General features: G+C 35.4%; 1 protein-coding gene across 4 annotated transcripts in view; it reads right to left on the bottom strand.

Annotated features, from left to right (window-relative positions):
- Positions 1-16,405, bottom strand: part of FRS2 (fibroblast growth factor receptor substrate 2) — a 106,505-nt gene that overhangs the window by 49,131 nt on the left and 40,969 nt on the right. For 3 of the 4 annotated variants that reach the window (XM_081822051.1, XM_081822052.1, XM_081822054.1), the window contains 2 exons: positions 7,829-7,924; positions 6,670-6,712 (listed from right to left, as the gene is read on the bottom strand). In XM_081822051.1, coding sequence (XP_081678177.1) covers positions 6,670-6,712; positions 7,829-7,885 — 100 coding nt within the window. In that variant the 5' untranslated portion in view covers positions 7,886-7,924. Of the gene's footprint in view, positions 1-6,669; positions 6,713-7,828; positions 7,925-16,405 lie in introns of those variants that run through there. The other variant, XM_081822053.1, reaches the window with a different exon arrangement.

The following is a 16,405-nucleotide window of genomic DNA, read 5'->3' as shown; positions in this document are numbered from 1 at the left end:
ATCAATGTAACTGACTACATCAACAAATTAAGGGGAAAACATTTTAATCATTGCTGAAGTTATACAAAAGCCTTTCAATATAGTTCAACATCTATTCATGATTTAAAATGAAGAGATAAAAGTCCTAGCCAGGTAAGAATAGAATGAAACTTCTTTAATTTGGTAAAGACCATCACTTAAAAAAATGACAAGTATCATTTTAAATGGTGAAATTTGAAAGCATTTTTTTGAGGTCATGAACAAGACAAGAAATAGAACTGAGTATCTGAGATATCTAAGATAGTACAGTAATGATTCAGAGGTAGACAAAAGATCAGTGGTACAGAAGAGAGAGTACAGAAATAAAACTACCTATATATGAAAACTTGATTTATGACATAGGAAATTTCACATATCAGGGAAGAAATGAAGAACAATTTTAATAAACAGATGGAAAGAGTGAATTCATATCCCTGTATGAATTCCTGTAACAAAAATCAACTACTAGGAGATTTGAGAAAATGTGAAAGGCAAAACCATAAAGCATTTAGGTTGATAGAGAATGCCATCAAAAGTTTATCAAGGTATACCATGAGAATAACCAACTGAATTCAATATTGAAATTACTTTAATCTTTTAATTTCCCTCCATATTTTATAATCAATTAAACAGCAATTTTGTCAAAGCAAGTAGACTATCTGATTAAGAATATGATGCTAATGTAATACAGAGCTGCCAATGTCCAATGACTTCACATCTTAAAGATAACGCACATTTATGCTCTCATTTAAGTTCAATGTGTTATTGTCAGGATTTGTTAGAAAGGATAAAAAAACAAAAAACCTCATGGTTCATTCAGTAAGTGTCTATATCAATGTATGTGGCTATATCTCATTTCAAATATTAGCAATGATGTCCATGGTAAAATCTAAATAGTGTTTCAGGAAAGTGGCCTTGTTAGTTGGACACTTCCCACTGTTTCTTGAACCAGAGATCCAAAGGCTGGTTTCTCCAATTTGGCATTTTTACTAAATGCCAAACCTATCTTTGGATGCGTCAGGGAAGAAACACAATGTATTAAGGTAAGATCTCCCTTGGGAAGAGTAAGAACTATACCAAAAAAAGGGAGGGGGGGAGAAATGGACCAAATAGATAACATATTCTTAGGACTTTCAAATAATTTTGAAACTAAAAGTGCCCAGGATATAATTACAAGGAACACATCATTCACTTGGGGAACTAATAACACTGTATATATGACTGAAAGGGATGAGTTGGAAAGAACACTTATCCCAAGATAATTTTGGTTTTACAAATAGAAAGTATGTGTCCATCATACCAAAAAAATTCATTCCCAGTATATCTACCATCAAACACCCTCCCCTTCATCCAAAACACACAACACACATACATACAAGGTAGATGTTTTCAATCTAAACTGTAAGCCTCTGGCTCACATGAAAACAAAACGATTTTAACCACACACAAGCTCTAGCACTCAAATTTGTAGTTTCTACATGCTGCCCACACAGCACTTTGTGAGCATGTGATTAGGAGGAATGATGCACAATCACACCACATTCCTTCCCTCAGCTCACACATCAAGAACTTGCCCTCTCAGCTGCATTCTTCTCCAAACAGCCATGGTCACCTTAGCAACCCAATGCTCCTAATATGGACAGCTGGTCCATTTAAAGTCAGCCCTTCTTGGCAGGAAAAATGCTTGTTCTTCAAACTGGGGGAGAGAGGAGAGGTTTTCCTTTCAATACACATTACAGGGGTTGATTTAACTTGATCAGCACTTTTGTTCTGTGGCAGCAATTTGTGTCAAGTTTCAACCTATTCTGAGTTTTTGGTTTTTTGGTTTTGTTTTTCTTTTTTAAATCTGAAAGCAAGCGGCTAAAAAAAAAAAAAAAGGCAGCTCATATGGAATTCTAAAGAAGACTGGAACGTGAAACAAAAAAGGTATCTGAAATAACTGTATTCTTTCATAAAAAGATAAAGTTATCCACATTTTTTAAAGTTCAGATTTACTTAAATTACATTTGAAGTCTTAATATACAGTAAGAAATCAGAGTCAGAAGACCTGTCTTTTTAACACCATAGCCTATTTTTGAATAACAATAACATTGCTAAACTTCAAAGTCCTATAACTCCAATCTACTCAATAGACTATGAGTCAATCTGTGTTCCTTTATCCCACCACCTACATGTGAAATCTCTCACAATCTTTCCACAGGATCAAATGTCAACGAGGTATTGAAACCAAATGGTTAGTATATCCAAGGGCACTCCAGACCTAGAATGCCCCAGGATAAAACTGGATTCCTCAAAACCAAACTTGATTTGTACTTATACCACTAAAGCTGGGCCTGAACCAAATTAAGTCACTCAGGAGAAAACATACAGGTTTATAACACACTTTTCCTGATTTTCATACTATAAACAAATGATCTGGGGGGAAGGGATTACCATATTCTGAAATATGTGAGATCAAATTGCTCGTTCCATTCCCACAAACTGGGGATTCTAATTTTCCCATCCATCAAAACTAGACACCTAATCCTTAAGTAAACAGGCATATTCTAAACTTTAAAAAATCTAAATTTATGGCATTTGTTATAAATTGGAAAATTTTTTTAAGATTTTATTTATTTGAGAGAAAGCACTCAAGTGCATGAGTGGGGGGGGCGGGTAGCAGAGGGAGAGGGACAAGCCGATTCCCCGCTGAGTGGAGAGGCCCACGTGGGGCTGGATCCCAGGATCCTGAGATCATGACCTGAGCTGAAGGCAGACGCTTAACAGACTGAGCCACCCAGGTGCCCCAAATTGGAATTATTTTTGAAATAATGTTCTATATAACAGTAGCAGACAAAATTCAAGTTAGTTTATTAAAGCTATTTTAATGAACCTTAAGGTTAAGTGACTATCAATAATTATTTGTTGCCTAGATTTTTGTTTGTATATGTGTGTTTTTAAAACTTTTTAGGCTATGAGGCTCTTCCAGGTTAGAAACATTTTTTACTTTAAAACTAGTAATTAAATATTCTATATAGAGAAAATATCAGTTGACAGGGTGGCAGTGTAGATTAGTAAAAAGAACCTAAAGCTCACTCCACTCCTAGTTTCATCATTTGTAAAATGAGAATACTATCTGTTTTATTTATGCCATCTCTTAAGATAACAAAGTGAGAATAATGAAATTACTATGCCATATAAAATACTCAGAAACTAATGAAACTAGAAAAAGGGACTATGTTACCTGATGTCTAATTCTCTGAACTGTTATTTTTAAAAAGAGTGTGGGGAGTATTCAACAATGCATGGGATACTAACTCAATAACAACTTGCAGAGTTGCTGGTCTTCCCATCAAAGATCTTATAAATACTTAGGTGCTGACATATAAATAAATAAATAAACCTCAACATTGGCTTCACTTTTAGCAAACATGAATTCTCTTACCCTTTTCCATTCCATTACTGAATCAGTAACACATTTTCTCTTAGCCCCCAGAACTAAGTGCCCCTAAGATCCTCCTCCCACACAAACTGCTCCCCACAAGGTACCTTTAGATTCTTCTATCTGTTGGAAGCCCTTCCCTGATCCAATCACAGCTATCATTATCCTTCTTCTAAAGTCAGGGATCACCCTATCCTCTCAGAGGAGTGTTCCTCTCTTTCCTCTTCATTGCTGCAAGGCATACCATCACCATGGACCTGGAGCTTCTAAAGTTCCCACTCTCTGGTAGTTTCTAGTTAGGGGATCCAAGAGAAGTTGCTTTTGCTGATAATGTGCTACTACAGATGAAATGGTATTTCTGCATTCCAAATTTAGAAACCTGCATTTGTACTCTTCTTACTCTGTATTAGATTCAGTGATGGGAATTCACAGAACATGGTTATGCCTCAAAGAAATAAAAGAAAAAATAAGATGAATGTTCAAATATAATACAATGTAGAAATTAAAAAGTAATAGCCAATGTAGAAGCTCCAAAATATTACTGCTATCTTTCAACTATTAAGCTTTTGTAACTAACACTGGAGATTCGAGCATTTTTTTTTTAAAGATTTTATTTATTTATTTGAGAGAGAGAATGAGAGAGAGAGAGCATGAGAGGGGCGAGGGTCAGAGGGAGAAGCAGACTCCCTGCCGAGCAGGGAGCCTGATGTGGGACTCGATCCTGGGACTCCAGGATCATGACCTGAGCCGAAGGCAGTCGCTTAACCAACTGAGCCCCCCAGGTGCCCAGATTCAAGCATTTTAACACAGTTTCTAGAAGAAAAATACATGTTTTTGTTAGGCTCCACAATTCTTTCCTTTGACTGTTCTAACAGACTCTTAGCCTTTGAGACAGATGTTTATATTTCCTCTTATCTTCCATAGCATCTAATTCCATTCTTCAGATTCAATTCTAATATAAAAAAATGACCACAAATTGGGACTTTTCTTAAACACTCATTTAATGTTCCTTATACACTTAAGGAATTTTACATTAACAGTTTCATTTTAATAAATAACCTAAAATACAATGTACCAGTTAGACAAAACAAATTAGATGAACACTCAGCAACATGGCCTAATCTTAGAAATAAAGAGGGAGGTGGGTGAAGGGGACTACAAGAATTTGACTAAGATCTAATATGTAATTTAAAATACATGAAATAATAAAACCTTTTATAAGACATAAAGGGATACATATCAAATATATTAAAAGGTCACTTATATGGGGACTAGTTATAAAGGAAAACAGAAAAACAGTCCTTTAATGAACCAATGATGATGGGTATGACACAAACTGAGGAATATCATTAACTCAATACTCCTGTACTTGAGGTTAAAAACTGATACTTCAAACATAACCATCCTCTTTCATAGTAAACAGAGTTGCTCAAAAATTTAAACAATTTTTTAAATTGTGGTAAAGTATATGTAACATAAAATTTATCATTTCAACCATTTGCTAGTGTACAGTGAACAGTAATTTTTATTAAAGTTGTCATTGTCCTCTTAATACCTCTGACTGTGTAGGAGGATGATACTATATAGATATGAATAATCTTGTTTGGATTATCTTCTACTCTAAAAAAGCTATGGGGACACCTGGTGGCTCAGTCAGTTGGGCTTCTGCTTTTGGCTCAGGTCATGGTCCCAGGGTCCTGGGATCGAGTCCCACATCGGGCTCCTTGCTCAGCGGGAAGCCTGCTTCTCCCTCTGCCTGCCGCTCCCCCTGCTTGTGCTCTCTTTCTCTCTGACAAATAAATAAATAAAATCTTAAAGAAAAAAAAAAAAAGCTATGAAAGAATCGGCTTTTATAAAAATAAATATTTACCCAACACTTACAGGAGAGCCCTAAGGGTACCAGACAGTAGTATGATCCATCATCATTGTATCACAGATTGTATTAATGTTTAAGAATTCAAACTTCATTTGCCCAAAGAACAGGGACAAAATGTAACAGATCAAGTTCACTAAGATTAAATCTTCTGAAATTTCTGTTTTCACTTTAAGCACAATGGTCCAGGAAAAGAACGATCTGGATTTCTCCTGAAGTACTGCCTTTGAGTAGTGCCCTGGAGGATCAGACAGTGCTACACACAGGTTCCACGACTCCTCCCTTTACCCTCTAGAGACAGAAGAAAAATATAGGGGAAAAGCTTCACAAGAACTTGGAAGTAAAAACTATTGATGCTTTGCTCCCCCACTCTCTCCTCAGCAGCCAACAGGTCTCTTTATTTTAACCCTTTGTTTTCAGTTATCAGGATAAAAACTGACCTGATTAAACCTGAGGCAATTCCAAAAATAGGTGGGAAAGATGTGTCTGGGAGTGCATGTTCCCCTCAGCACAAAGGACAATAAATGAGAAAGAGTTACTGATCTGAATAATTCACTTTATAAACATTTTCCAGTTGACAGATTAAATTCATCTGCAGTGATCACTACTACCTATACCAAAGAGTTCCTGAGAAAATTTAAACAATGTAACTTCTTAAGGCCAAGCAATTGATTTTAAGCACACCAATAGGTGATTTTACTATCTACTCATTTGAACATTTCATCCTTCAGACGTCTAAAAAGTATAACAATCTAAATCAATGTTGATTTAAAATTCATTGTAAAGATGATCATTTAGATTTTTTAATACTAAATGTTACTAAATATTTTATTACCTACCTAGTAGAAAGCATTCCACTTTTTAAACTAAATGTAGGAGTTCTATAATTTTCATTGGTGGAAACATAGGTAAGTAATCTCCCTTAACTTAAAGCCCCTAAAAGAGCTTCCACGACTCCTCTACCACCCCAAGTCATTTAGGTAATGTCCACTGAGGTAAAAGTTGAATGGGCCCCAAGGGAAGAAGAAAACTTTTTTCCTAAAATGGAAAAACCCAATCCTAAGGATGCTAAGAATAAGTTCCTTAATAATGCTAAGAATAAGGGTGCCATGAAAAGCAGTACTTGAGTTCCAAAGGTGACTACTTTTATCACACCCTTTTAATCTTAACTCCAAATAAGATGAGGTGCACCTTGTTTGCAAATTCTGAGGTAGTAAAGGAGGATCTAATAGTGATAATCTTGTAATAATCAAGAAAAGATATGAAATAAATATAGGGGAAAGGATTAAAAAAATCAAGAGCAATTAAGCCTATATTCAACTATATTTGTTTTATTACTATATTAACAATTTCTTACCTTGCGGAATTCTCTTCTGAGAAAAACAGATACAATTCTGTTCCTAAAAAAATTTCAGGTAGAAAAGTTGAAATGTTAGTTTCAAAACAGGAAGCCTCTTAAAAATAAAAAGTTAGCAAAATGCTGACAGAGTACATTCAGAATATCATGACATTTGGTATTACCAAAACTTAAGAGACAATAAGTCTCTAATAATAAAAGTATTTTAATATTTTTATTAAAATATTTATAAGTTATTATTTTTATTATTAAAAAAACACTATTCTACTATCAGATCATTTCTTCTAGGTACATCGTAATGTCTTGGCACATTCTCATATTCTAAAACATCAGTACTCAATTGGGTTTTAGTCTTACCAAGATTTAGTATCCTGAAGGGTAGTTTTTACGTATAATCTGTATGTCGTAAAATTCACCCCTTTAAAGTGTAAAGTTTAGTGGTTTTTTACCATATTCACAAAGTTGTATAATCATCACCACCATATTATTCCAGAACATTTTAATTACCCCAATAAGAAACCCTGTACTGAAGAGTACATTTTTATTTGCAGGGAGAAACATCTGAAACAAATTTAATTTTAAAAGATATAAAAGAAGCATAATCTTCATGACACTATGATCAAAATGATGGGTTTTTTTTTTTTTTTAAATGTATAGAACAGAGGCTGGGAAGGAAAACAAATATCCAAACATTTTAAAAGTAGCTGTGTTCGGATAGTGGTATTATGGTGACTCTTTTTCATATATTTCCTCTAAAGCTATGATTTTATAATATTACCTTTATGGTTCCTAAAAAGGTACATAAGATGAGGTGCACCTTGTTTGCAAATTCTGAGGTAGTAAAGGAGGAGTTAATATATTTGTGATAATCTTGTAATAATCAAGAAAAGATATGAAATAAATATAGGGAAAAGGATTAAAAAAATCAAGAGCAATTAAGCCTATATTCAACTATATTTGTTTTATTACAACACAAACATACATTTTCTAGAGCTACATGCTCTGATTTGTACTACAAACCAAAGTAAAAACAGAAATACAATCCAAAGTAAAAACAGAAATACAAGTTGACACTTAAAGTCCACTATACTTTTTATTCAATGCTTTTCAAAGTAGATAAAATAAGTATAAAGTTTAAAAAAATTTTGGCCACACTTACTAATCTGGTTGAAAAGCCACAGCTGCATCTTACTTTATGACAAATTGACTGTTTCATCACTTTTGCATCTGGGCATCTACTTCTTAATGGTCATTTCTGAAATAAAGATGTAGTCATTAAGAATATAACAAAAACATCAAATCTTTAAGACAATTTTCTAAATTTTCATGTCTATAAAAGGAACTATCAAAAAATTTCTTGAGCAACCTTCTAATAAAAAACATTAACAGGGCTGAGGATGAGGTGTGAGAGATGGAATATATGCTATCATCCCACAGGACCAGAATTATACAGTTAGGTTACACACACTGAGTATAAAGATCTATAAATTCTTCAGTCCTCAATGCCTTCCACCCACCAGGGTCTTGCAATTCCTAAGAATGTCATTTACAGACTAGAAAAAGAAAAAAGGAAGATGTAGGAGGGGAGCCCTAAAACTCCACATTTGAAAACAATAAATTAGCTGATGATGCGTGTTTGTCTCTTTCCCCCTCACACCTATAGAAAGGAAGCTCCAGAGGAGATTTTTATTGGCTTTATTTACTGATACCTTTTGAGCACTTAAGACAATGACTGCCACGCAGTAAGTGCTCAGTAAATATTTATTGAAAGAATAAACTGATGAGTGATGTAATTTTAATTGATGAGATATTTAACCTGGTATTATTTCAAAATGGCAAATTCTCAAAATGCCATTTTTCCACGCATACACCATTGATATCAATGCCAACTACATCATCATTATTGTTTTTTCCTCAGTAAACAAAGCCATAATTAAAAGACAAGACAAGGTACAAGCCTTCAAGGACCAGAACAAAGGCACGTATCACTTTGTAATTTTGTTATTGCAATCTTTGGGGAAAACTTCTAAAAGGGGAATTGCTACATATATAATTTTGCTAAATATTGCTAAATGTTGCAAGTAGGCTTTTTTTTTTAACATGTATGTTCTTTAGCTGATTGTTGTGGAGACTGCTAGGAATATGAGAAACTCTTTTACATGGAATAAAAAGTTGACAAGTCTCAAGAATAACCCTCAAGGAGACCAGTAGTTCCCTACTTCCCATGCTATATCTGAATTAGTATTACACACAATGCTATTCTTTTTGTAAAAAAAAAAAAGAAAAAAAGAGAAAAATGGGAAGACTACAAATATTAATACAGACTTGGGGTTTTTTTCTTTCAAAAGGAAAAAAGCACTGGAAGGATAAACCCAAATCATTTTTAAATGATTATCTACAGAAAAAAGAGAAAGCAGGCTGGAAGGGGCAGGGATGGAAGTCAGACTTCTCAGACCTTGTTTTACAGTTTTTACATTGGAGACATATTTTAAGATCAAATGAACATCAAATGATAATGACATTTTGAACATCAAAATGGTAATGACTACCATTGAAACATTAAATATATTTTTCTCTTTTAAAGATTTATTTATTTATTTGAGAAAGAGAGTGCACGCAAGCGGAGGAAGGGGCAGAGGGAGAGAATATCCAAGCAGACTTCCACTGAGCGCGGAGCCCAGCTTGGGCTCCATCCCATGACTCATGATATCAGGACCTGAGTGGAACACCAAGAGTCAGATGCTAGACTGACTGAGCCACCCAGGTGCCCCCGAAACATTAAATATATTTTTTAAAAATCATGGTCATCTTTAGAGGCTGCTACAGCACTAACTTATTATTCTGAAAGTTGGTAAAGGGAAAGAATCAAGCACTTATCCTGGCTTTCTTATATGAAAAATACCTTAGAGTAACCAAGCAGCCAATAAGTGAAAGCTCTTTTTTATAGGATTCCAAATTATAAATGTAGAAGGAATGATAAAATTAGAAAATCATTTTTTAATACCTAATGAAAAAATGGATCTAAAAAATGATCAATGGTTGCTAAAACCATTAGGTAAAAGACTAATGGGAAACTTTATAATGGATAAAATCAAGTAGACAAAATTTGAACCCAGCAATAACATCATTTAAAAATGGGTCAAACACTATGTGCAGAAATATTCATTGCCATGCATTAAGTGTTCATCCTGGGAGCTCCAGTTTCAAAAGACATCCATAATGTTACCACTTTAACACTTCCCTTTTGACCACCATGATCCACGCCAACCTTAGTTCTATCTGCATTACTCTAATAGTTCCCTATCTGATCTCCCAGCCTCTCCCTTTGCTCACCTCAATAAGTCAGTCAGATTCGTCCTTTTCAAAAGAAAGTCAGATCATGTCATTCTTCTGCTCAAACCCTCTAATTGAGTCCATCTCACTACTCTAAAAGCCAAAATCGCTAACAAAGGCCTTAAGGACCATGATCTGTTATTTCCCTTCCACATCTCTCGGACATCATCTCCTACCACTTTCCCCCTTATTCACTCCATTCCAGCCACACTGGCCTCTTGCCTCTCCTTAAACACTTCAAGCACGTTCTCACTTCAGGGCCTCAGGACTTGTCTTTCCCTCTGCCTGGAACACCAGGTATCTGTCTGTCTTATTCCTCCTCCACTTCCTCTAGGACTTGGTTTTTACAAGTGGTCTCATCAAGAGATAGGTCCTGGTACCCTAGGCAAAATATCTGCCTCAGATTTTCTTATCTGGCGGAAAATATGTAAGGAGAAATATTCTGGAGATGATAATCATCCAAAATATGAAAGTCACCAATTACCATATCTTTGTGTCTAAATATCTGGAGAACTATACTGTCCCTTTTAAAAGATTCTCATGGTCCCAACTTCAAAGAATTAATGAAGATATAGCACGATAAAGAAGCACAATAGTGTGGGGTTTTTTTTTGGTTGTTGTTTTATTTTTAAATCACCTGTATTATAACTCTAGGAAGGAATGGTATATGATGTGAATTAAATGCGTCCCATTAAAGGGGCACCTGGGTGACTCAGTCGGTTAAGCATCTGCCTTCAGCTCAGGTCATGATCCCAGGGTCCTGGGATCAAGCCCCGCGTTGGGCTCACTGCTCAGCGGGGAGTCTGCTTCTCCCCCTGCTCATGTTCTCGTTCTCTCAAATAAATAAATAAAATCTTTAAAAATAAATAAATAAATAAATGAGTCCCATTAAAAAACAACAACTAGCAAAATAAATGGCCCTTTCCTTGCACTCCTTTAGGGACTTCTCTTTGGGATTACATTATAAAGTTCCAAGTAATCTCAGGAAAAGTTTAAACTTTCAAATTTGTTACCTTTAGGCACCATGACCACCAGAAAGAATCAAAAGAACTCACTAACTCTAACATGACTAGACTAGCTATGACATGGTAGGGATGTTTGAACTTATTTTTCTTTAAATAAACAAACTCCCCTGGGCTAAAGCCTACTCTGCCTTTTAAACATCCTGTGGCTGGCAAGCTTCAAAATCTTAAGAGAGATAGCCAGGGGACAGAGAAAACAGCAAGTATGACTCAGTGATCACATTTAATAGTCTCTGAAGACCAAAACAAAGATACCAGTTCTGGCAAGAGATCTCTAGAACAGCCCCAAAACTGACTTATCCACATACCTTTCATCTGAACAATCTATTTTCACTTAGTTTAAGGTTCACAAAGCACTTGTTATGTGCCTATCAGACCTTAGGTACAAAAATAAACCAAGAGCACAAGAAAACAATCAGCAGTTTAATGTTAAAATCTGCTTTGTTTGGGGAGGGGGGTGAAGAGAAGTCTTGAGTATTTTTGTGCAGACATAACCCCACTCATTTAGAAATCAGACTTCAGCAAGATCAACCATGTCAAAGAAGGCTTGTGATATTAAAGTAACCCTTCTTGAGCAACTCTTTTTTGAGAGAGAGAGAGGGCATGTGCACACAGAAGAGGGGGGCAGGGACAGGGACAAGGAGAGAGAATCTCAAGCAGGCTCCACGCCCAGCGCAGAGCCCCAAGCAGGGCTTGATCTCATGTCCCTGAGATCATGACCTGAGCAGAAATCAAGAGACAGTCGCTCAACCGACTGAGACACCCAGGTGCCCCCTTCTTGAGCAACTTCTGTGTGCCAATTATTTACATTAGCTCACTTAATTCTCAGAACTTCTCTATGGAAAAGGTACTAACAAAGCACACAGAGTGGTTAAATAACCTGTCCAAACCAGAAAGAAACAGCTCCAGGATGCAAAATCTGTTTTCTTTTCACTATTATAACCTGCAGTAAACTGGAATGAAATTATTAGTCACAAATACAACATATGCCCTATAGGAGTAACATGTAAATCCAGGTGGCTCATATAAGAAATGTTCCATTCTTCCAAAGCTGCTTTAGATAAGAGGACAAGGGGGGTGCTGCCTGGGTGGCTCAGTCGTTAAGCGTCTGCCTTCGGCTCAGGTCATGATCCCAGGGTCCTGGGATTGAGTCCCACATCAGACTCCGTGCTCAGCGGGAAGCCTGCTTCTCCCTTTCCCACTTCCCCTGCTTGTGTTCCCTCTCTCGCTGTCTCTCTGTCAAATAAATAAATAATAAATAAATAAATAAAAATTTTAAAAAAGGACAAAGGGGAAGTTTCACTGTTATATATTAATAAGAAACTTATGGCATTAAGAGATGAATCAGAAAAATATGCAACATTGAGGTCTAAGGGAGTCACACCATAGCTCACTAACTAGTATTCTTTCACAATGATTAACTTGTATCACCTCTAAGTCACTGATGGCTATTCCATACACTCAGAGAAGTCTGGGAAGAAACATTAAGATTTAACGGACGGGGTACACAGGTGTTTATCAAAACAGTTTCTGTACTTTTCCAGATGTTCGAAATATTTCTTTCACTCTTGATATATAGATATGTAGATATATACAAATACATACATTAAAGTATCCCATTAATTTCTTAAAATTTACAACAAAATTAGTAGAGTTAAGATTCCTAATTTTCCTTTTCTAGAAAATTCTCCCACGTGGAACACCTTAGTTCCTGACTCCATGGGATGACACGTATTGGCCTCAGTTCTTTATACTCAACAGAACCTAATGAGTCATCAGTGAGAAAATATTTTGTAGAAATATTTTTTCAGAAATGTAAATTTGATTATTATTAGATGCACCCACTGCCTAAGACACAATAAAATAAATAAAAGTAACATGCACATTGTAAAATAAAAAGGTAATTACAATCAAGGACACATCACTGAGGAAAGGTAGTCTTGCTTCACTAATGTCCTTAGTTATGTGAAGAAAGTGAAAATTCCTTGGAACGAATTATCCCCACTGACTAAAAAACACGCCATTTAAACAATGGACTCCTTTACAGAGAAGAGACTCAACAGACTGATGATTTAAAGTTTCCAAAGGCCTAAATACATATGCTGTTCTTCTAAATACTTGATTGTGTCCTGGGAATTGTCAGCATAAATTAACACTTAAAAAAAAAATCTCTCAATTTTAATTCATTGCACTGATGGTTAGGAATGATGAAGGGGAGGACACACTCTCCCCCAGAACACCAATTATGAATAATACAACCTATTTAAAAACAAAAACAAAAAACAAAAAATAGGATTTTAGTGTTTCTTTCTCAATGACAAAATACTTTGTGTGCAGACCTATCATTAAGACTAAATAAACATAATAGGATAGCCTGCATGGTTTTGAAGTCAATGTTGGGGGCATCACCTACAGCATTTGCTATTTTGGTTTATATTTTAACAAAATGGAAGTGCATAGCATACAGAGTATTGTTTCTTAGAACTTTATCACACATACAATCTCTCCTACAGTTAATGTTTTTCTTTCTCTCTCTCCTTCCTTTCCTTCCCCTGGCACTCACACACACAGCATGAGTAACTATTATTTTTAAAAACTTTTGTTTTGAATACAAACATGCTAGGCACATGCTGGCCATGATATAAAATGTATTTCTTAGTAAGAAACAATAGGCCATCTTAACATGTGATTCTATGTAGAACATCAAGGTAAATATTTCCAGAGTTAATTTTCTTCCATATCTTCAACATTATACATAACAAGGAGATTTATACAAATCTAAGTATCAGAGTTTGTGGCTTTATTGTTTTTCATGAATTTTAATACTATATACAATAAAATAGTCACTATGGAGAGTGGCTTGATATTAAAGTAGGTTTACCTTTCTTTCAGGGAGCTGAGTTACTTAAATACCAAAAGGCCTCAGTATTTGATACCCTCCTCTTGAAGATGCTGTCATCATAAGTATGTGTCCCAGGAACTGTCACCTAACTCCATGAATGTCCTCAAAAGTGGAAACAATTTTTATAATACTTACTTCAGCCCTTTTCTTTTCTAGGTGGTAACCCATAACTTCAAAAATAGAAATCAACCAAGAAGGAGTTATAATTTTTTTCTACATTCCTCCTTTATCTGTTAGGAGGAAAATACCATCTTCATTCTTTAGTAGTTCTGGTGGGCTCTAAATATTTTTCAGCAATATATTAGAGACATTTTTTTCTACAACCGAACTCTTTTAAGATAATTTCTCAAGAATGGGCACTGTACAAGGGACAAAAGAAAGAAGGAATGACCAATGTCTTCAACTAGTTTCCAGCGAATTAAAAAGCAGAATTCATGTCACATGAAAAGACCTTCAATAAATCCATGTCCTGAAACACTCAATACAAGCTATACCTGGTTTTCTTTGAACTACAGCTATACCGTTTCTCCTAAAAATCCACAGAACTTTTCGGTACAGCCATCAGATAATTCAAAGGAATTCAGTGGCCCTACATAACTTGTCCCTCCTTCATGATATTCTATTTTTAAATGGCATGTAGGGGGGAAAAATGCTAGGAAGGAGGGTGAGAAAGACAAGCCTTATGAATTGGCCATATTAGAAATAACAGAACAGATTTTGAGAGTAGCAGAGAAAAAAAGACTGTGAAATCATTTTATATTTCACAGGTGAAGAAACTGAAACAGCTTATGGGCAAAGAAAGAACTGAAGTTCACATTATAAATGGTATTTTCCCCCAGAGCTACCCATTCCAACAAATTTATAATAAGTATTTTAGCTTAATGCATATATAACATAAACAGAATGGAGTGCCATGCTGAAGAGTTTAAAAGAATGCATGAATTCTGAGTACAATACATAGGTTAAGGGAAATTAGAAATGGCCTATGTGTCCTTTAGGAATGACAGAATTCCAGTAAGTAACCTGTTTCCTTACTGGAGCTCTTTAGGACAGTCTGGGTTGGATGGATCACTGTTCTGGCCCAGCAGGACATCTCTTAAAAGATGACTAATTAAATTCACCATTAGCTAATGTCCATAAAGAGAAGAAACTTGTCTATATGCCAATATCATATTTACAACCTGGTAGCTTAATAAAAGGACTATGCCCATTTGAGGATTGCTGGCCTGCTAAAATGTTAATAAAAGAGGCATAAATCTCAAAGTAAAGTAGTAGAATAGCCGAGTAAATAACATCAATTGCATTTATACAAAATTCCTTTGTATATAGCCAGCATTGGACAAAACAAGAAATTCATAGAAAAATAAGAGTTCTCAAATTAAAATGTACATCCTAAGAAAGATCAGACGAAGGTAAGGACAAAAAACATAGTATATTCAATATTAAAAATGTAATATGTAAAGAAAACAAAAATCACTTTTAATTTCATGGACATTTACCTTACATCAAGTATTTCTCTAGCACCGAACTCACATTTAGACTGCCTACAAGAGTATGTGTGTGGAAGGGCACTTGACCTACTCACTTTCACAAAAATTACAGCTGCCCATTTAGTCCCAAAGGCACAAGTGAATAAAATAACAGTATTATAAAGCTCTATTTTGGTAGCATAGAAAAATCTGCAGGACAGACAGACTTGTGCTAAAGCAATAATTAACAAGAGTTGTGGTTTATGAAGAAATACTCTAACTTGGCCGACATCACAGTAACTACGGGAGTTTCTCTTTATGATTCCTCCCCACAAAACCAAGTTGGATACATCCCAAGTTAAATAACAGCTCCTGTTTATTACTCCTAGATATCACATATTTTTTTACTTTAAAATAGAAGTACATAAGTCAATTTAAAATGCAAACTGTTACAGAGGCTTAAAACTTACTGTATACTCTAGAGAAAGCATTGATTCCAACTTAAAAAAAAAAAAAAGGCCTCAATGACTTTCCCAATGTAGAGGAGGGGGAGTTCCACTGTTTCAAGCTGCCATTACAAATAACAAAGGACACAAAGAATGATGCCGCTTGTAGGATAACATGTGTGTCGCGTGCCCCGCCCCCCCATTCCTTCCATATGTATTTGTCTGTGTCTCCCTGGGGTGTGTGTGTATGTGTGTGTGTGATGTTTCTCCCTTCCTGCCTCAGTCTTGGTCATGTCTATGTCCCCTCTCCTTCTTGTCCATCTGTCTCCCCTTACACTCAGTAACTGGCTTCCAAGCACTGATATTCCGAAAGAAAGCACTGTGTCAGGCTGTAGCCTGTGGCAAAGTCACAAAATGTGAAATTACAATTCACAAAATGAGAAAAAGAATCAGAAATTATTTAGTCAGTTGAAAATAGAGAAAATTAAAGCCACAAATTTTCAACTTCCTTTAAAATGCCTAAATACATATATATGCCATACATAAGATTTTAATAAATTGAGT

Source organism: Leptonychotes weddellii, chromosome 5, assembly GCF_054177405.1.
Source record: "Leptonychotes weddellii isolate Sample4059 chromosome 5, ASM5417740v2, whole genome shotgun sequence".
NCBI classification, from domain to species: domain Eukaryota; kingdom Metazoa; phylum Chordata; class Mammalia; order Carnivora; family Phocidae; genus Leptonychotes; species Leptonychotes weddellii.
Note: the sequence above shows the minus strand (reverse complement) of the source record. Positions and strands in the feature narration are given on the sequence as shown.